The following is a 20687-nucleotide window of genomic DNA, read 5'->3' on the forward strand; positions in this document are numbered from 1 at the left end:
GTTTATCTGAAAAGAGTAAAACAGAGGGCCTTCGGACTAGGGAATACCAGGTCCAGCTGACAGCATCATACCATATTGAAAGCAAAGAGATTACCTGAATATTTATGTACCAACTAAGAGACTCTCAACCTTTCCCCCCACTTGGCTACCAGAACACTGGTAGTCAGATCCTTATTCTCCAGGTAGCAGAATGGAGAATCCGACCAGCCTGAGCAAAAGGACCTAAACATACAGGTCTTGGGGATCCTCCAAGGACCCAACAGTGAGGACCATGGTCAATAAACCCACATAAGCACAGGAAACTTCCAGTGAGCTTTTTAGTGCTTATTCCTAACGCAAGTGGACAACCAAATATCACCAGACATTTGAGGAAAGTGACAGAAACAAAAAAAAAAAAAAAAAAGAAAAGAAAAGAAAGAAGAAAAGCAATATGAAGACAACAGAAACTCTGCAAGGAGGAGAAAGCTATTTTTAAAAGGAAAATCTATTATAATTCTCCTCATAGAGATAAGTAAAGATATTGAATTCATGAAACATAAACAGGGTTGTACTGAAAGGAACATTCGGAGAACAAAAAGGGGTAGAGGCTCTTCAAAATTAATAACATGATGGCAGAAACAAAACCCTCAACAGAAGGACTAGAAGATAAGTCCCAGAAGATACAGCAACAAGACAAAGACCCAGAACATAGAAAGAAAAGATAATTAGAGGACTGGTCCAGAATCTCCAACATCTGTACAATAGAAATTCCAGAAAGAGAAAATGGAGAAAATTGTGTGGAGAAAATCAAAGGAAAAAAAATCCAAGTAAATTTGGACAAGGGGTTCCAAATTCAAAGGGATCACCATAAGATTGGATAATGGTACAGCACTGTGATATTTCAGAACCCTGAGGATAAAGGAAGCTCCCATAAGCTTTCACAGAGAGGACAAAACTAGGTCACATGCAAAGGAACAAAAATCAAAATGGCATAAGATTTCTTAACAGCAACACTGGAAACTAGAAAACAATGGAGCAAATACCTTCAAAATTCTGAGGAAAATTATTTCTTACATAGAACTCTATACCCAGTCAAGCTAGCAATCAAGTGCTAGGGTAGAATAAAGACATTCGCAGACATGCACGCTCTCAGAAACATTTACCTATCGTGCACACCTTCTCGGTAAAGCTACTGGAGGATGTATTCCGCTGAACAAGTTAATAAAACAAGGAAGAGACAGATATGGCACCTAGGAAACGGGAGAGCCTGGGCAAGAGACACGTGAACAGACTCCCCGAAATTGATATTCACCAACATTCCAAGATGGCAGCTGCACAACGGGCTTAGTGAGTCTAGATGAGCAGGTCAGAAGACTCCAGGGGAGATTTTTTCAAGATGAAATTCAGAGAAAATATAATGTTTAAATGTACTAAGAAGAGATTGATGTAGCTCTCACAACTGGGAGAGTTTGGGGTAGAATAGGGTTAAGTACCTAGAAAATTAAGTGAGTAAAAAAGACACTTGTAAGAAAAATAATAAGGAAGGAAAAGCAACCGTCTTATTCCACATTATTCACCTGAGCACAGAAATTACACAGTCTTAATAGTTTAACACTGTATATCAATCTAACCAGAGTTACACAATATAACTAGATTGGACTATTTGGAGGAAAAGGGGTGTGTGTGTGTGTGTGTGTGTGTGTGTGTGTGTGTGTGTGTTGGGGAGCCAAGGACAATGAAAGAAAGCTAAATCCTCATCTTCCATCATGGGAAGCAGCAACATGGGTATGATATTTGGAGGTATGGAGGTAAATACCGAAAGAAGTAGCTAAAAGGGCAGAAAATAGTTGCCTCTGGGGAGCAGCATATATGTTTGTGTGCGTGTATGCATATTTTGGGGTGGGTCAAACCGCTCTTTTATATATATATATATATATATATATATATATATATATATATATATATATATATAACTTACTTAAACCAGAAAATGAATTTATAAATAAGAAATACCCCAGTATCTTCCACAGAGAGTACATCCAATACCTGAACAATTACTATACCTGGAAAAAGGCGCATTCTGAATACTTCTTCCAAATTGCCTCTGACCTGGGCTTATTCTGACAATATTTTGCATACATTTGAAAATCATCTTTCTGTGATAAAAAGAAAATTCAAGGGTATTAGCAGTTTGTGAGCATGTACTTTTCTTATCAAGGAAGCCTGAGCAAGGGTTAGTATGGCCAAGCATCACAGGGAATGTGGCCTAAAGGGCCTGTCACGCTGGCAGCTGGTCAGAAGCCCTTTTTATATTCCAAGAACAGCATGCCCATCAGACCAGGTACAGGGACACATAATTATCCAAGGAATTTCATAACTTCCATTTACCAAGTTTAAGAGTTAGAGGGAGAAAAGAAAAGTCAGAGGGAGAAAAGCCTTCTTTGGATGAACTATGAAAACAGACTACTTTTTTCATTACTATGAGGTAATAGGATACCAAGAAATACGCTCTTTCTATGCTTTCAGTCTCTCGACTCCCTAGTGAATGAACTTATAGTAACTCCCGAGGTCTTTGGTTCCTCGGAGCATCATCATTGTACCATAACACTGCGAGGCATCTGCCCATGCTATTCTCTCTCCCTGGAATCATCTTTATTTGACCCTCATGTAATGGGCTACCTCCTACTCACTCATTAACATTCATCTCATGAGTCATCTCTTCTATACAACCATCACTTATACCTCCAGTCAATATCAGATGCACCTCTTCTTGGCTCCTATAGGACCCTTTGTATATCTCTAATATACCACATCTCACACTGTACACAATGGATTCCCTGTCTTTCTATGCGGATGGTCTTGGTATTCCGCATTGCCTAGTACAGTGCTTGGCACAGAGTAGGTATTCAGTAGATGGCTGTCGAATGAATGAACAGACCAACAGGCACTTATTAAACCCCTACTGATCGCCAAGAACCATGCTGACCTTATTAGAGATACAAAAATACATGGGATATGGACCCTGCCTCAATGAGCTTTCCGTCTAGTTGGAGCAGATTTCATGAATATGTGTAAAGATGCGTAGTAATGTAAAATTCCCAATGAGTAGCACAGACATTAAGTACTACAGTTCAAAGGAAAGAGAGGTTGCTCTTGCTTAGGGAAGTTGGGGAGGAATTTGGCCATGGTTTAAATGCGTTTGAAGTTTGGATATGTTGAGAAAGGTTCTGCCTTATCCTTATTATTTTCTCACGCCATAAACGCTTTCTGAGACAAGATATCTCCTTGGAAGCTTTCAGTGATCACCTCTATCAAACTGACTCTCAAATCAAGACAAAACTGATCTTTCAAGAAGAGGAGGAACTAGATAAGCAGAGAACATTGTGAGAGAAAACTCTAATGGAAGAGAGTATGATTACAAAGCCTGGGAAGTCAATTGTACTAAGTACACTCTTAGGACGTAGAGAAATGAGCCTCCCTGAATGATCTTGTAGAATAAAAGGAACACACAGCTCCCCATTTTGCAAAGTTCCTGTGATAGATGCCTTGGTGTCTGAAAGCCAGACTCCATTTGATTCAAAGACTTCACATGTATTAGAGGGGAATATCAAGGCATCTCTTAGGCTAAAAATTAACCACGCCAAGAATGGTTGCGCTGAGATGATCCCAAACCTCCCATCTTCACAGCCAGGATGGTCCTTGGACTCCTGGGATCACCCAGGGGTCAGTGGACACAAGCTGAGCCACTGTAGCATTTGATAGCACAGAATACAATGGCCATTTGCACGTTCGAATACCCCATTCCTGTAACAAAACTTGGTTTAGCCTCAAATACTTGCTGGAGTGATGTGTTTCCTCCAAAAACGTAAAGACATAAAAAATAATGCCTACCTTGTCTCTAAATCTGTAAAATGACCTGCTCTTTTGGTGGCCTATATTTATCTATTTTGAAATAATCATTGAACTAACCCTTTCCAGGAAACAAGGTCCCACTTTTTCTGGAGCAACAACGCAATCTTCCAGACTGCTCATGAAAATGCTGTAAAAATTTCAAAGAAAAAAATGATATGATTTTGTGTGAAATATGCTAAATTGACCAATAACCTTTTAAATAAAAATCACGAAAAAGAAAATTCAATTCAGCAATTACATACTTGCTATGGAATTCATATATTTCTGCCATATTTCCAAAGAGAACATCCTTTTTATTTCTCAGGAGAGGTGGTATAAGGTCAAACATCTCTGGATTATCCATCTCCTCTCTATAGCCCTACCCAAAATAAATACATTTATTCATTTAAAAAATATTTACATCAACATTTGATTGGGCCACCAAAGATATAGGTACAGCAGAACATATATGGGATTAATGGGTACAGTTGTTTAAATTTTAACATTCAAATTTTCTAGTTCCCAAAGTTATCCACTATTATTATTATTATTATTTTAGATATTAGAACAAGGAAGTCAAGGTTTTCTACTCAATGGGTAGAATAAAGTGACAGCTCTTTGGCCTTCAGGGTAGCTTATAGGAAGACAAAATAGAGACAAAATAGAAACCAGGTATGAAAAATGATATTACAGGTCATTAACTTCTCCTTAAACAGGCAATAATTGTTTAGTTTTTTTCAGACCAAATTAATATTATGACATTTGTATCAAGAGAATGTTTTTCTCCCATACTTAATGCTTTACATCACAATCTCTAAAGAGCACCCTGGGAACAATGATAACAATCTGCTGTATTCCTAAGGGAACAGCTTATCTGTTCTGTAACAAATTCTGAACCCACAATTCTCACTGCTGAGGGAGAACCTGAATATGCACATTTAACAATCAAGGAAGGAGCCAAAAAGAGAAGTCTGCCCGAAGCACTTCCTAAAAGACAGGAAAATACGATCTGAGTCACTTACCAACAAAACAGCAAATAGTTCCCGAACGTACACCTTCTCTGTCTGTACCAGCTCATTTAGGACGTGGCTAAAATGAAAGGACCACATCCGTCAGTTACTTTATGGCTTTAGAATTGTATTGCAACATTTCACTTATTATCATTATAAATTGTCAAAGATGAAAATTAATAATGCAGGGGAGCTACCAATGGTTTGGTTTTATCATCAAAACATAAAATTAATTCTATGGTTTCTAGAGTAAGTACTACGCACAAGACTCTTAAAGATTTTTTTTAAAAAAGAGGAGTGGGGCTCAGGAGTTATTTTTAAAGAGAAAAAAACCCCATCTTATTTCTAACTCACTAAGCTTAAGAATCATTTACTAAAAATTCACAAAATCTATTCCTAAAAGTCTGGGGAATACTTTTTTCAATTAGCAATAATCGCGCCTCGAATAAACCTCATTGGCTATGATACTGCCACTTCGCAAAAGCTGGGAATACTTTTCTGAACAGCACAGTTTCTGTGCTATAGTTCCCTCTCTCTCGCTCAGAAAAAAATAATATTAGCATTTTAGGCACAATTTTTCCTTTTTTTCCCAGTAATGTTCTGAAATTTTCTAAGACATGATTATACTGGTTTTCTCAAATATAGATCATACTTAAGTTTCTGTAGTAATTTTTTTACTGTCTTTTTAAAATAAAATACATTTTCCTTCCAATGTGATTTCTAATTGACATCATATTTAAAATTTATTTCCTCACTCCCCAATATAAGTTACCCATTTAATTTAACTTCTATCTTTGGCTTCTTTTAAATTTTTACACTTTTAAGAATTAACATTTAACAATCTTTGACTATATACATAACTTGCTCCAAACTACTGGTTACTTACTCAAAAGTCTGTGATATAAAGTTTAAAATGTGAATATTCATATGTGTGGAATACTAACATAATAATATAAAAGTGAACAAAACAATGATTTTTATTAGCACCTATAAAACCACATTGTATATCTACATAATCCTTTGTAGTTTTTGAAACACTGACCCATTCACTCTCACCTCTTTCATAAAAGAGGAGACCAAGATTCTGAAAAGATCTGGTTAATTTTCAAGTCACATAAACAGAATATAGGTTGGCCAGGCCTAAATCCAGGACTTCTGACACCTTCTCTAGTGTACTTTTCATCACATCCAGTAGAACCCCATTCTGTGAACTCAAAATTCTAAGCACATTTGCCTTGAACACTGAATCAGAGCCTCCTACTGGTAGATGTATATATGGGTGTATGTTAATAAATAAAAGATACTTCTTTAAAATATCCAGGCTATTGTCATTGCCCAAACTGGAGGACTGAGCAGAACTTCTCTTCTCCTGACAATCATGCACCACTTCAACCTGAAATGAAAATAAAAGTGAAATTAGCATCTACGTAGGTATAGTTCTTTTTCATGGAACTCTAACTCAAATTAAGTTTTCTTCTGTCTATGTTCTAACTGTATAGATAAACTGAAAAGTAACACTATGAGTATGATTTTTTCAGAAATAACTTTGATATGTACTAGTTAAAAAAAATTATTTTAGTTGCCTAAGAGGACAGATTTAAGATATTCATTACCATTTACTTTATATGTTAAGTAATGTTTCATTTCTTTGGCACTTCGGGAAAATGGGGTTAATTCATAAAAAGTTGATTGTACTGGGACATCCCTGGCGGTCCAGTGGCTAAGACTCCGTGTTTCCACTGCAGGGGGCACAGGTTCGATCCCCGGTTGAGGAACTAAGATCCCACATGCCGGGATTTCCCTGGTGGTGCAGTGGTTAAGAATCCACCTGCCAATGCAGAGGACATGGGTTCAATCTCTGGTCCGGGAAGGTCCCACATGCCTTGGAGCAACTAAGCCCGCATGCCACAGCTACTGAGCCTGCACTCTAGAGCCCGTGAGCCACAACTACTGAGCCCACGTGCTGCAACTGCTGAAGCTGGCGCGCCTAGAGCCCGTGCTCTGCAGCAAGAGAAGCCACTGCAATGAGAAGCCTTCACACCGCAACGAGTAGCTCCCGCTCGCCGCAACTAGAGAAAGCCCGCGCACAGCAACGAAGACCCAATGCAGCCCAAAATTAATTAATTAATTATTTTTAAAAAAGAACACACAAAGAAAACGTAGGGGGCTGCAGTTTTGAGGAGGCTACTCTGCAGATACCAGAATATCATGGCTAACTGAGAAGGAATCTTAAATCTATCAAGAAATGGATAGATGTCTGTTTTGAGCCAAGGGGATGGTCCATTAGAATCTGTCCTGGCTACGCCAGTACTGCAATTAGACACAATGCAACAGCAGCTTTTTCTTTTCGATGAAATTGGCTTTCAAATGCACAATATTGGTTTAGTGGATGAAAAAATATGGTTTTAGTCCCTATCCCAATTCTGCAACTACAGCAATAAGGCCAACTTTGAATTAATTAATGATATTTACTTTTATGTTGCTCTGATTTTGTCTCCAAGTCTTCCTCCCTGGTAGAGAAATATGAAAGAAGAATTTCAAACGAGAATTAAAATCAACACTTTTCATAAAAATACGTGCATGTGTGTTACAGAGACATTAATGTTCCATCATGTTTATATTAGTATTTTTAAATCACACTATACATAACAGATGATTAGTTAGACTTATCTATATGATTTCAACTTCTTACAGAGCATGATTTGCTATGTATTCACCCATTCTCTCATTCATCAAACATTTGCTGGATTGCCGAGCAAGCACGAAGCTAGGTGTTAGTACCCGTGATTATTCGCAGGTTTAGTGTTCATTCTGATAACATAAGCATTTAATCAGATGGTAGCTCACTGATTAACTGAATCAAAAAGAATTTCGGAAAAAAAAATCTCAATTTAACTAGCAATTATAGCCTCTGACATTTATTTGGCACTTACTACATGCCAGGCACTATTCTAAGCCCTACACGTGCATTTTCTTTTTTAACCCTCAAATCGACCCTAAGCAATAAGTACTACTTCTATCCCCATTTTATAGGTGACTAAGCTTAATATCTTGTCCAAGAAGCAAAAGTGGTACCCAAATCCATAAAGTCTACTATCAGAATCCGTGTTTCTAACCACTATATAAAACAACATTTCTGGGCTTCCCTGGTGGCGCAGTGGTTGAGAGTCTGCCTGCCGATTCAGGGGACACGGGTTGGCGCCCCGGTCTGGGAAGATCCCACATGCTGCGGAGCGGCTGGGCCCGTGAGCCATGGCCGTGAGCCATGGGCCCGTGAGCCATGGCTCCGCAAAAAAAAGACAAGGCCGTTTAGGCTCCTAATTCTCAGGGCTGCTGGAAGGAATAGACTTTTTGTCCTTTCCTCCTCGGTGGGAGCCATGACAAGGCCCACTCAGGGAAAGACTCTGTTGTTAAGTTCTCTAAATCTTATCCTTCACTTTCATTTACTTAAAAATATATTCTATATGGGAATATTTACCTTTACACGATATATATGTAAATAGATAAATATAAATTAGACTTAGTGGCAATTACCATATAAAATCAATTTCTCAATAAATACTGATACCCATCACTTTAAAGAAACTTGATATACAGACATCCAAAGATACTTATAAAGGAAACTTAGAGAGCTTTACTTATTGGCTTTACTAATTAATTCTTTGCAAATACATTAAGAGATGAAAAAGGAATATATACACAACTTATGAAGAACGCATCTTTTTCTGAAAAGCAAGGTAGATGTATTCATTCTTTTAACAATATGACTGTATATATATATATATATATATATATATATATATATATATATATAATTCTTAAGCACCTATACTCTCTGCTAAGCTTTGTGTCTGGTGCTGGGCATACAAACGTGAACTGCACACGGTCCCTGCTCTGACAGAGCTTACAGTCTAGCAAGAGAGACAGGAAACAGGCAATGACGCTAAAGCTGAGAAGAAATGAAGAGGGGCTTGTTATGCCATGGCATGAACACCTGACCGAACTGGGGTGCAGGGGAGGAGGAGAGGCAGGAAGGAAAAGCTTACCTGAAGGAAGAGGCCTAGAGATAGGAAATCTGATGGCGGAGTAGGAAAGAACAGTAGGTGTAAAGTCCAAAAGGCAAGACAACTAGGGGCATTTAAGAAAAGGAAGTGGGAAACAGGGAGACTGTTGTAGTTGCCAAGGCAACAGATGGTTGTTAGGCTGGATTCCGGAAGTGGCAGTGAGGGCTAGCAGGGCGGATGGAAACAAGTGGGTTTTTTGGACTGATTAGAGGTCAGGAATGAGTGAGAAAGGGGAGCAGGAGAAATGGCATCAGTTTTGGGGTCCGCTGAGACTGAGCTGCCGGTAGGAAATTCAAGGAGGCAAATTGGAAATGCAGACTCTGAAGTTCAGGAGAAAGATCTAGACTAGAGCTACAGATTTGGGAGCTCAAACCACATCTTACCCCTCGCACACAATGTTCTTCCATAACTTCCCTCTGTATGAAATGTTAATTCAGCAAATAGTTACTACATCTTGCTAGGTGCCAGACACTGTGTTAGATACAAGATTCTATTTGATGCAAATTAATGAAAATAAACAAACAAAAACAACAAAAAAACAGTTTGACTTATTTTATAAAAAATTAACATTTATGCCTTGATTTGACCAAATCTTTTTTTTTTTTTTTTACCAAATCTTATATATTTGGCTTAGCAATTAAAAGTCTTGAAGAATTATTTGGAACTGATTGTTAGAATCCCCACTACTCACAGACCAATTAGGTAAAATGAACAGTGTTTGTAGCATAAATAATGCTCTGATTTAATTTAGAAACCATGATGGATAACAGATAAAATCATTTATCCATCCATGTCATTTATTCAGTAAGCTGCCTTCTTCCTTATAAATACATTAGGCAGTTCTAAACCGAGGCAAATTCAAGCTACTCCCAACAAATAGCTTTATTCTGGGTGACAGAGAGTCTCTACAATGAAAGCAAGCTTGATTTATTTTAACATGGCCAATTGTTTTCGTCTTATGAGTGGTCATTTGATGAAAGGGAATAATCTACTTTTTATATAGTTATTTTCCAAGGTAAGCTTAGTACTGAGAGAATAATGGATATGCTTATTATGAAAAAAAGGAGAAAGTTAATCCTAGGCAGAATGCAAGAATGAATTGCTGCTGGTTTTAGATGCCAAACTGGTTTTTCACACGTACACAAACTCAGAAAATGTACTGATGAAAAGTAATAAAGATGGGTACCTTTTGAAAAAAGTTTACATGCTTGAAAGAAAGAGTATCCAACTCCCACTGCAGAAAGAAAGTGTAACGCCATTAAATAAGAATATCAGAAAGAAAAAAAATGAAACAACACAAAACAAAATGTTACTTTTAGTGACTAAGGCCTTGAGTGGGTCTTAGGCAGTCTTTTCAGAGCTCTATTCCTCAACCTGAGGCATGCCGCTTTCGGAACGCCTTCAGAGGAGTTGAGCTTTTAGAAGACCATAAAGCAAGAGGCCTTAGTCATGAGGGAAAGAACAGTCTAGTTTATTGAGTATTTTTTTATATTCTACAATTTTTTTCCACTTTGTCTTCACAACACTTTGAAATCAGTAGGTATTACTGTTCCTATTTTACAGACAAGAAAACCAAGGCAAAACCAACAAAGGAGGTTAAGTGAACTACCCAAGGTCACATAACCCATGAATGGAGCCAGAAATCTGAGCTCTGTCTTCTGTTCAGGAATATCAACCTATTCTATTTTTATTCCCATAGCTGTTGGTTTTTATCCCCTATTGGTTGTTTGTTCTTTTTATTCTTTTACCCAGTATCTTCTTAGTATAATTTATTTATGGCATTGTTCATGGTTTTACTTGTGAGTATATTTTTATATTTAATAACTATTAACTATATAACTTTCATCATCTTAGCCTAGTTATCTGCTTTCATCACCTCGTTTTAATCTGATCCATGCTGGGGCTGAGCTGGATTTTTATATTCATTATGCCTGGCTCAGGCTTTCTCTGATTTTCAAAGCAGTTCCCATCATTAATGAAGTCTCTGATTCTCTCAGATCAAAGAGACCGAATTTAGTCCCATGTTCACCCACTCAACTAACTTAGGGCCCCGAAGGCCAAATTTCTTTCCCCTAAGAGGCCCCAGAGGCAGCTCAAGAAAAACCTTGGGGCAATAGTCATCTTATTTCCAAAGTAGCTCAACATCACAGCGAGGATAATTCTTTTTATCCCATAGAACGTAGAACACAGAAATGGATATTACATGCTTAACACTAGTCTACAAAGATTAAAACGAGTACATGAACTTTGTAACAGTTAATTACCAGCGAAACTACTCAATTTACCTGTGCCTATTTAGAAAAGGCAATTCATTCGAGTATCTATCTATCTATCTTATCATTCACTTACTAGAAGCTTATAAGAACCAAGTACTAGTTTATCCCAAGAAGTGGTAAATACATGCGTGTATATACCAGTTTCATATGCTTTCCTCTACCTGCTGAAGAAAAGGGTGAGTTTGATGCTAGTACAATGTTCATATTCATTGCAAGACTGGGCAATTCAGTCCAGATGTGCAGCATCCCGTACTATGCTATACTACTACTATGTTTAATTATCGTACGAGAATCTCTACCACAACTCCTGTCTTGTACAATATAATTTGTACATGACCAAGGACGCTAAAAATAAAATTTCAGTTGCTCGGGACTGAAGAATGAGTTCAGTATTTACATCAAGAGTAACAAAGTAAACAATAGCAGGGAAAGAAGAGATAGAGAAGGGGAATGTAAGATACTCTACCTTGTTTGGGTGAAAAAAATGGTTCTCTAGATCTGATCAAACTGTCAGAAGCAGGTACTACAAATGGAATTGGCCTCACGCGCTTATCAGTCAGGTTTCTGAAACCGGCCTGTTGGTTCTCAAATATACTTCGGATGTTTTCAAGCTTGAGTTGTATGGTCTGCATTTGAACCTGCAGGTTGCACAAGAATTCTATGAAATAGTTTCTGAAATGGGGGTCATTACAAATCCTATTACATTTCTCAGACTCAGACAGATAAAAAATTAATATAGAGTTTAATATATAACCAGAAATTTAGGAAAGTAATGGGAAACAGATTAATGCATTATTTCACATGGTTATAAAACCAGAAGGTCTCAGCCAAAACAACTTGAAGAAGAAATTTATCAAGCAGTCATGAAATAGGTCACTGCGTAAAGTGATTTACCCTTCATTGGGTGAAAGGGGATCAAGGCCTGAAAAGGAGGCGTGTTTGGTACGAGAAAGCCACCAGGTTAAGCGTTATCACGGTAGTTTGTTATATTTTAGCCTGCAGGACGTTCTATAGTTCACCATGTTGTAAAAGGTTCCTCAGAGCCACTGATGATTTGAGGCAGCTAGAGAATCACTTGGTTATCGCCACGTTTCTGATCTTCTGGAGTATTCCCCTCAGATCTGCAGCTAAGAATGGATTTAGATACTGCTCCAAACTTAAGGGTCAATGAGACATTTTAGCAGCAAACAGCATCACAAATGCTCCTATCTACAACGTGGAGACAGGGCTTCATGGCAGCTGCAACAGGGTGGTGCTGAACTAACCTATAGCTCTCTACCCTGCCAACACCAGCCTCCGCTGCTCCCCCTTCCCCAAGAAGACACAGATCCTTCCCTCATCTCTTCATCCTCAAATTGAGTAGGAAAGCCAGATCTGTGTCCCCAGAGCATCTGCTGGTAGTCACTGCAGCACAAAGGAAAGATGTTTTGGGTAGAGTGTTCTTGATATGGGTCCAATATTCTAGGACAGTTTTGGGCCTTAGTCCAGGGATGCACAAGAAAATGTATGTGAGAGCTCCTAGTATGTGAAAAGAGTTGAAAAATAAGGCAGTCATGGGACTTCCCTGGCGGTCCAGTGGTTAAGACTCTGCACTTGCACTGCAGGGGGCACGGGTTCGATCCCTGGTTGGGGAACTAAGATCCTACGTGCCGCGCGGTGTGGCCAAAAAAATAAAAATAAACAATAAATTAAAAAATTAAAAATACTGCAGTCAGAGCTCAGAAAGGAAATTACTCTTCATTATAAGGCAAACATAAGCCTTTGGATTCTTTGACGCCTAACAGTGGCTCTGATACAACCCCTAATCCTTAAGAGAACTGTGTAATTGCAACGTGACATAAAGTTACCTGTGAAGCAGTAAAACTCTTATCAACACTAATGCAATTATAGTTTTTTAAAGTTTGTTTACTTGCCCCCAAAAGCCTCTTACCTTGAGTTCAGGGGATAAAACCACATCAAATTCATACTGCAGGGTTTCAGGATCATAATTTATAAAGGGTAGAGCCATTTCAAGAAAATTTTCGATGTCTTGGAGGGCTTTCTGAGCATCTTTTTTAGACTGAAACTTATTTATTTCTTGATTAGCCAGAAGGCACTCTCCTTCATCACAGCACTGGTGAGCCTGGTGAGCAAATCACACACATGCACAAACCATGAATGAATAAAGAAGAAATATGCTTGTCCCTTAGGAGAGTGTTTATCAGCTCTGGCTTCTGTGAATCAGAGTTGTTTTCAGAGCTGTTAAAAAAAAAAAAAGATATCCGGTTTCTACCCCCAGAAATTCTGATTCAGTAGCTCTGGGCTGTAAGCCAGGCATTTATATTTTTACAGCATTCCACAGGTACTTCTTTTTTTAAAATTTATTTATTTATTTGTTTATTTTTGGCTGTGTTGTCTTCATTGCTGTGCACGGGCTTTCTCTGGTTGCAGCAAGTGGGGGCTGCTCTTTTTCGTTACAGTGCGTGGGTTTCTCATTGCAGTGGCTTCTCTTGTTGCACAGCACGGCCTCTAGGCGCGTGGGCTTCAGTAGTTGTGGCACGCGGGCTCAGAAGTTGTGGTGCACAGGCTTAGTTGCTCCGCGGCATGTGGGATCTTCCCGGACCAGGGCTCGAACCCGTGTCCCCTGCATTGGCAGGCGGATTCTTAACCACTGTAAAGTCCCTTCCTTTTTTTTTTTTTTTTTTTTTTTTTTTTGGTACGCGGGCCTCTCCCGTTGCGGAGCACAGGCTCCGGACGCGCAGGCTCAGCGGCCATGGCTCACGGGCCCAGCCGCTCTGCGGCATGTGGGATCTTCCCGAACCGGGGCATGAATCCACGTCCCCTGCATCGGCAGGCGGACTCTCAACCACTGCGCCACCCGGGAAGCCCCCCTCTTCTTTCTTTTTAATTGAAGTATAGTTGATTTACAATGTTGTGTTAATTTCTGCTGTACAGCAATGTGATTCAGTTACACATATACATATATTCTTTTTCATATTCTTTTCCATTATGGTTTATTACAGGATATTGAATATAGTTCCCTGTGCTATACAGTAGGGGCTTGTTGTTTATCCATCCTATATGTAATAGTTTGCATCTGCTAATCTGAAACTTCCACTCCATCCCTCCCTCACCCCCCCTCCGCCTTGGCAACCACAAGTCTCTGTGTCTCCACAGGTATTTCTGACACCCAGCCAAGTGTGGGAAGTGCTGCACTCATTTCATAATGAGGAATTCATTCTGCAGCAGGTGTCTGACCATTCTCTCAACACCAGCACTTCAGCTGCACGTTATTTTCCCAAAATCAATAATTGAAATATGAAACTCCTCGCAAAATATCAAGTGTAATATAAATGCATAATGATTGCCAAGGACAAGGATAAAAGTTTCCTTGCCAGAGAAGGAGATGTACAGATTAGAATGCTCACATTCAGATCCGATGCCTATAAGTGATACCCCTATTTTACATTCCACTGCCATGATCACAACTTCTCTTCACCGCCTAATCATCAAAGGGGTCAGACCCACAAGCCATGGAGGAATAACTTCCAATCACTGTTTAATTTGTTATTGCTGTAACTATGAAATGTGGAATGAGTGTCAGGCTTTAGCAAAATGCCCCCAGGGCTTTTTTAAGTGTTCTGATTGCAAACTATCGCCAGGGCAAAGGCTACAGAGATGGACCCAAAATAGAGAGGAAGCCACTGCCACCACCACGTCAATATTCAGAACAGAGGCCAAAATTCGTACAATACTGGACCTGCTCCGAATACTGCAAAGTAGACGGAGTAAACAAGCATAATCAAACTCAGTCCTTCAGACTTCCTACAAATTTAATTCCAAAGCTATACCAGACCTTAGCCCCATAGCCTCTGAGAAGGACCCGGGGAAAAAAAAAGTATCTTCTCTTTCAGAAATGCACCATGTCCCATGACACTACCTGCTGTAGGATTTTATGCATTTTAAAGGTCCTGCTGAGCTGTATCCGTTTGGTTTTGATCTCATTCACCAAAATATCAGAAAGGTAACGTAGCTCATTGCACCTCTGGCAGATCAAATCCAGGGCGTAATGGTGACTTGCTGCGAGCCTGTGTCCATGTAGTATCACGAACTGGGCCTTTGCTAACAGGTCCTGATTTTTAAGAAAGAACGGAAACAAAAACTGCATGATCTCTTTCTGAATAGAGGGGGAGAAAAGAATGCAATTAAACAAGCATAAATGGTCGAACCAGAGACATATATTGCCAAATTCACAGTTTGTTGTCATACTTCTGCTGGCTGCAAAAAAAGCCTCCAGTTACAGTCACTAGCTATGGCAGTGATGTCATCAGAAGCTCATGCACTTCTGGTCACAGAAACAGAAAATTAACCAGCCTGCCCAGAATGTGGATTAGATTTGTTCCTCTTGGTATGTACAGATTTAGAACAGAACCGCATATATCAAATGAGGTACACAAAAGCCAAGTGAAAGCTAAGGGATTTCATATCACTTCAGTCTTGGAAATCCCATTAGGTCTAGTCAGCATCTACCTGAGTACTTTACACACATGAAGTGACCGCCACAGGGTTTCCCTGTCAAAAGGGATCTCAGCAGCCTAGTCTCTACTCTATCAACTACTGACCGTCCCCCAGCCCCACCCAGTATAGTGCAAGATGAAAAAGTTCTGGAGATCTGTTATACAACAACGTGAATACACTCAATGAACTGTACACTTCAAAATGGTGAAGATGGTAAATTTTATGTTGTGTGTCTTTTACCACAATTAAAACTAAAAATTATTCAAAACAAAACAAAACAAAATGAAAACAAACAAAACAAAGCCAAACAAAAAATTCAAAGCTCCCTAGTTTGCAAGCCAGTTTGCCTTCTCTTTCTCCTATACCATAAAGATTTGTAAGTTGCCCCATGATCACAAAGATCTACAAGCACCATTTCAGAACTAGGCACCACAACTGCTGCCTCTCAATTTTGGTTTTTAGATGCTTGTGGTACACCCATAAATCTATTTGTTTGCTGAGAACACACCTTAAAAACAAGGGCCTTACTCTCACATACGAGACAGGAGAGCAAAGCTAGAATGTGCTGAGTATTAAAGCCATGAGTCCAAGCTTTAAGACCAGCAGAACAATGATAGCTGGCTCTTGTGGGTACTTACTATATATCCATATATCCCAGGTACTGTGCTAAGTGTTTTATCTACAGCATCTAAATAAATCCTCACAATCACTCTGAAAAGTAGGTCATTACATCCCCAATGTATAGATGAGGACAACTGGTAAGGCTAAGTAGATCTATCTGTATGAATCTATGTTTGATTCAATTGCATATATCAAATGATGGCTATTTAAGGAATTATGTTGTTATGTTTCCATCATTTTCAAATACCAAATAGCATTCTTTTTTTTTTTTTTTTTGCGGTACGCGGGCCTCTCACTGCTGTGGCCTCTCCCGTTGCAGAGCACAGGCTCCGGACGCGCAGGCTCAGCGGCCATGACTCACGGGCCCAACCGCTCTGTGGCATGTGGGATCTTCCCGGACCGGGGCACGAACCCATGTCCCCTGCATCGGCAGGCAGACTCTCAACCACTGCACCACCAGGGAAGCCCACAAATAGCATTCTTGATAGACAATTTTCTAGCTTCTTCAAAATGATTTATGCTCTTGTTCCTATTGATGGGCCTGCAACAGTTACAACTACATAACATAACTACAGAGTCAACTCAGGCCCACATCGAACAAAACAGAATATAGACCAATATTACTGAACGAATTATACAGATTGTTGCTATGAGAGATTAATCATAATAAGGGTTTATATTACTAAAAAACATCAAAATGTGACTATTATACCCCATAAATATAGAGAACATCTAAAATGTAATCTTACCTGAGAATTTTCATCTAAGTTTTCCAACTTTTTAATTTTTTGTTTTACTTGAGCTATATTCCCTGTTACATCTGCCAACTCTGCTTGTTGGTTTAAAAGAAGTTCAGCTTCACTCACGAGCTAAAAATAAGGGGGAGAAAAAGTCTTAAAAGCGTATAAATTATTAAGCATTTTCCCTTAATAATCAAGTTTTGTAGTAAATGCTAGTAATTAAGAACATCAGTATGGAAAAATCGCACATATGGAAAATGTCTTCAGTTATTTTATTCACAGAAATCAATTTAATCTGTTAAAATTTAACCTGCTAGACATCAGTGTGTACTGATGATTTATAAAAGATCACTATGTACATGTAAGGGCATGTGTATATGGACAGGTATGGAAGTATATATACGTGTATATACATGCATATATATTCCCTAGCTCTATGGTGAATGGTTCTAGAAACAAAGACCCTTCAGTAGCAATGAGCACACCTAGCACCCAGATCTTGGTCTTTAATATCATTTCCCAGAAAAAGAAAGTGGGGCTTTGCAGGAAATTGGCTGGTTCCAGGGCTGAAGCAGAGTAGGAGTAAGATTAGTTCGGAACATCTCTTTATGCCAGGAAGTAAAGAAGTGATCAAAATGTTTGGACATGTCACAAGGACACAGCAGCCAGGTGGAAACACCAAAACAGTTAAGAACAGTAATGAACTAAAAACTAGGAAGCCACGAGCCCAATAAATAGATAAACACCAAACAGCATTCTTTTTAAAAAAAAAAAAAACCCTTTATTTATTTATTTATTTGGCCACACTGCACAGCTTGTGGGACCTTTGTTCCCCAACCAGGGATTGAACCCGGGCCCTCAGCTGTGAGAGCGCAGAGTCCTAACCACTGGAATGCTAGGGAACTCCCCCAGACAGTATCCTTGATAGACAATTTTCTAGCTTCTTCAAAATGATTTGTACTCTTGTTCCTATTGGTGGGCCTGAAACAGTTACAACTCCATGACATATCTACACTGAGATATGAAGATCAGCATTTCACAACCATCATACTTTGAAGCAAGAATCATCAATTGATGCTAAACTGGATGGGGAATTTTTGATGAGGAACAAGATATTTGCATGGCTTTAAATTTTCTCCCCACATATTGTCTACTAGTTGCAAGAGGGAAAAAAGTAACCATACTCTGGAGAAATTCAACAACACTCTGACAGGGTGATCAAAACCGCTACCAACAATGAGGGGCAGATGGACCTCATCTACCTGCAGATGTGATACCCTCCAAAGGAAACATCACGTATGCAGTATTCTTGCTGGTCATGCGGAGATTAATCTGATCATGAGACAATGTCAGACAAACTCAAAATGGTGAATATTTTATTTTAAAACTGACTGTATTTTTCCAAAATGTCAGTGTCATAAAAGACAAAGAAAGGCTATGGAAATGTTATAGATTAAAGGAGACTAAAGACACATGACAACTTAATGCAATACCTGACTCTCTAGACTGGATCCTGTGCTGAGGGGGGAAAATGATATAAATGGCATGATTGAGTCAATTGACAAAATCGGAATACTGATGGCAGATAATTAGAAAACGATTGCATTATTCGTAAATGTACAAAATTTGATCGCTGTACTGTGATTATGCAAGAAAATATTCCTATTCTGTACATTATCTCAAGTTTGAGAATATTCAATTTTTTCTTGTAAGTTTGAATTGCCAATTAAGCCTTTATTTAGTTAATTCCTAAATAGCCAGAACCCATCTGCATGTCACTACGAGAGACAGATCGTGTCAGTGAGATTACAATCCAAGACCAACAACAGCAATACCGATCGGAGGCAACAATGACTTCATGAAACAGACTATAACCACAGGGCAAGAATTTAACCTGGAGGCAAATTAACATATAAGTAGAGGCGCAATGGGTCTATTCAGGAAAAGTGTTGTTTTTGCATGTGTTTGGTTGGGGAGGAGGGACCGACACAAATAATCTGGAAGGCCCAAGAGCAATTTGACCTATTCTCTCTTTAAGAAAGGTTTCACGGAGAGCACGGCACTTCAAAATCTGAATCACTGGAGGGAAAAGGCTGGTAGTAACTGAGCCCTGGGTTCAGAACGCAGTGCCCCTCCCCCAACTGATTCTTCCGGACGAGTCAGCCACTCATGGGTAGAAACAAGCTGACCACGTGCAAGAGAGAGAAAAGTGAGTTTTCCTTGGATCCGTGGGAAAATACTATGACAAGAGACTGGGAGAAGCTTGGATGCTGACCATTAAAGAAAAGAAGAAAATAAATCCATATGGGATGGATTTTTCAGAAGGATGGAACTAGAATATACTTATAACCTTTTAAATAATGTATAATTAAACATGATTTAATTTCATCCATCAGGCTTTTCATAGAAAATAAATTGCTGGATCAGAAAAAAATGTTTCGTTAGATTATATTAAATATGGTCAGCATAGATATATGGTATTTAAAAAATCATGAAGGGGCTTCCCTAGTGGCGCAGTGGTTGAGAGTCCGCCTGCCAATGCAGGGGACACGGGTTCGTGCCCCGGTCCGGGAAGACCCCACATGCCACGGAGCGGCTAGGCCTGTGAGCCATGGCCGCTGAGCCTGCGCGTCCGGAGCCTGTGCTCCGCAACGGGAGAGGCCACAACAGTGAGAGGTCCGCGTACCGGAAAAAAAAAAAAAATCATGAAGGAAGTTGGTATTATTTCCTTGGAAAGTTATCCCATAGTCCAAAAGCATTTTGTATCTAAAATAAATTTGAATATCAAACATCAGTGTAGATAGCAACTTTATCCCTGTCATCTGTGTTAGGACTTAAGTGCTTTCTCATAAGAAATGAGTTTAAGCCAGAAGTAGGTGTCTTGGCATTTTCGAAGCTGTTTTCTTCATTCTACGTCAAGGTTCACTCACACTTGCCTCTTTTCACCTCTCTGGGGGTATAAATGGGCACCTTGCAAGACTGTTTCTGATGATCAAGGAGTAAGAACCTCCAGCATAATGAAAAACACCGTATCAAGGAAAGTTTTAACTGACCTCTTGAAAATCCTGCTCAAACTTCCAGAGTTGCAGATATTGCTCCATTTTTAGCTGGTGTTTTTCCCAAAATCCATCAAAAGCTATTTCCATATCATGTACTTGAGTGAGCAACCTTAACAAAGCAAAGTCATAATTAAAACAACGATTTGTGTTGCAGGTATGTAGATAAGCGTGGTCTGGATGTTAAGAATTATAGGCAAAGTCACAGCGCATGACATCTGGTCCAGGTAGAGACCATCAGTGTCCACAGAACCTCCTCTCTGAGCAAACTAAGCTCCGTGAAACATCTCAGGAAGGAGTTCTCAGATTCCCAGAGGTCCAGGAATACTTTCACACTTAACAGGTAGCAGCAAAAATGTATAATTCCCTTTCAAAGGTATAAAATAAGTAACTCTAAACCCAAAAAAGCACTACTCACTTATTAATAGTTTGCCAGTCACCACAAATTTGCTGATGATTTTCAAGTCTTGAACTCACGGCATCTTCGGCATCAGGCACTTCCAGATTTGTTAGCAGGATTTTTCCTTCTTTGGTTACAGCTGTAATATCCTTC

The 20687-nt window shown here is 39.2% G+C and overlaps 1 protein-coding gene and 1 pseudogene across 1 annotated transcript in view; both read right to left on the reverse strand.

The window, feature by feature from the left end:
* Positions 1 to 20687, reverse strand: part of MCF2 (MCF.2 cell line derived transforming sequence) — a 97548-nt gene that overhangs the window by 20652 nt on the left and 56209 nt on the right. Inside the window, exons 9-21 of the mRNA XM_032618991.1 lie at positions 20553 to 20686; positions 20132 to 20246; positions 17088 to 17207; positions 15140 to 15331; positions 13151 to 13342; positions 11687 to 11858; positions 10131 to 10178; positions 7353 to 7390; positions 6185 to 6273; positions 4893 to 4959; positions 4134 to 4249; positions 3949 to 4018; positions 2043 to 2135 (exon numbers count right to left, since the gene is read on the reverse strand). Of these exons, the coding sequence (XP_032474882.1) occupies positions 2043 to 2135; positions 3949 to 4018; positions 4134 to 4249; positions 4893 to 4959; positions 6185 to 6273; positions 7353 to 7390; positions 10131 to 10178; positions 11687 to 11858; positions 13151 to 13342; positions 15140 to 15331; positions 17088 to 17207; positions 20132 to 20246; positions 20553 to 20686 (1446 nt within the window). The remainder of the gene's footprint in view (positions 1 to 2042; positions 2136 to 3948; positions 4019 to 4133; positions 4250 to 4892; positions 4960 to 6184; positions 6274 to 7352; positions 7391 to 10130; positions 10179 to 11686; positions 11859 to 13150; positions 13343 to 15139; positions 15332 to 17087; positions 17208 to 20131; positions 20247 to 20552; position 20687) is intronic.
* Positions 5239 to 5365, reverse strand: LOC116748167 (annotated as a pseudogene).

This window comes from Phocoena sinus, chromosome X, assembly GCF_008692025.1.
Source record: "Phocoena sinus isolate mPhoSin1 chromosome X, mPhoSin1.pri, whole genome shotgun sequence".
Lineage (NCBI taxonomy): Eukaryota > Metazoa > Chordata > Mammalia > Artiodactyla > Phocoenidae > Phocoena > Phocoena sinus.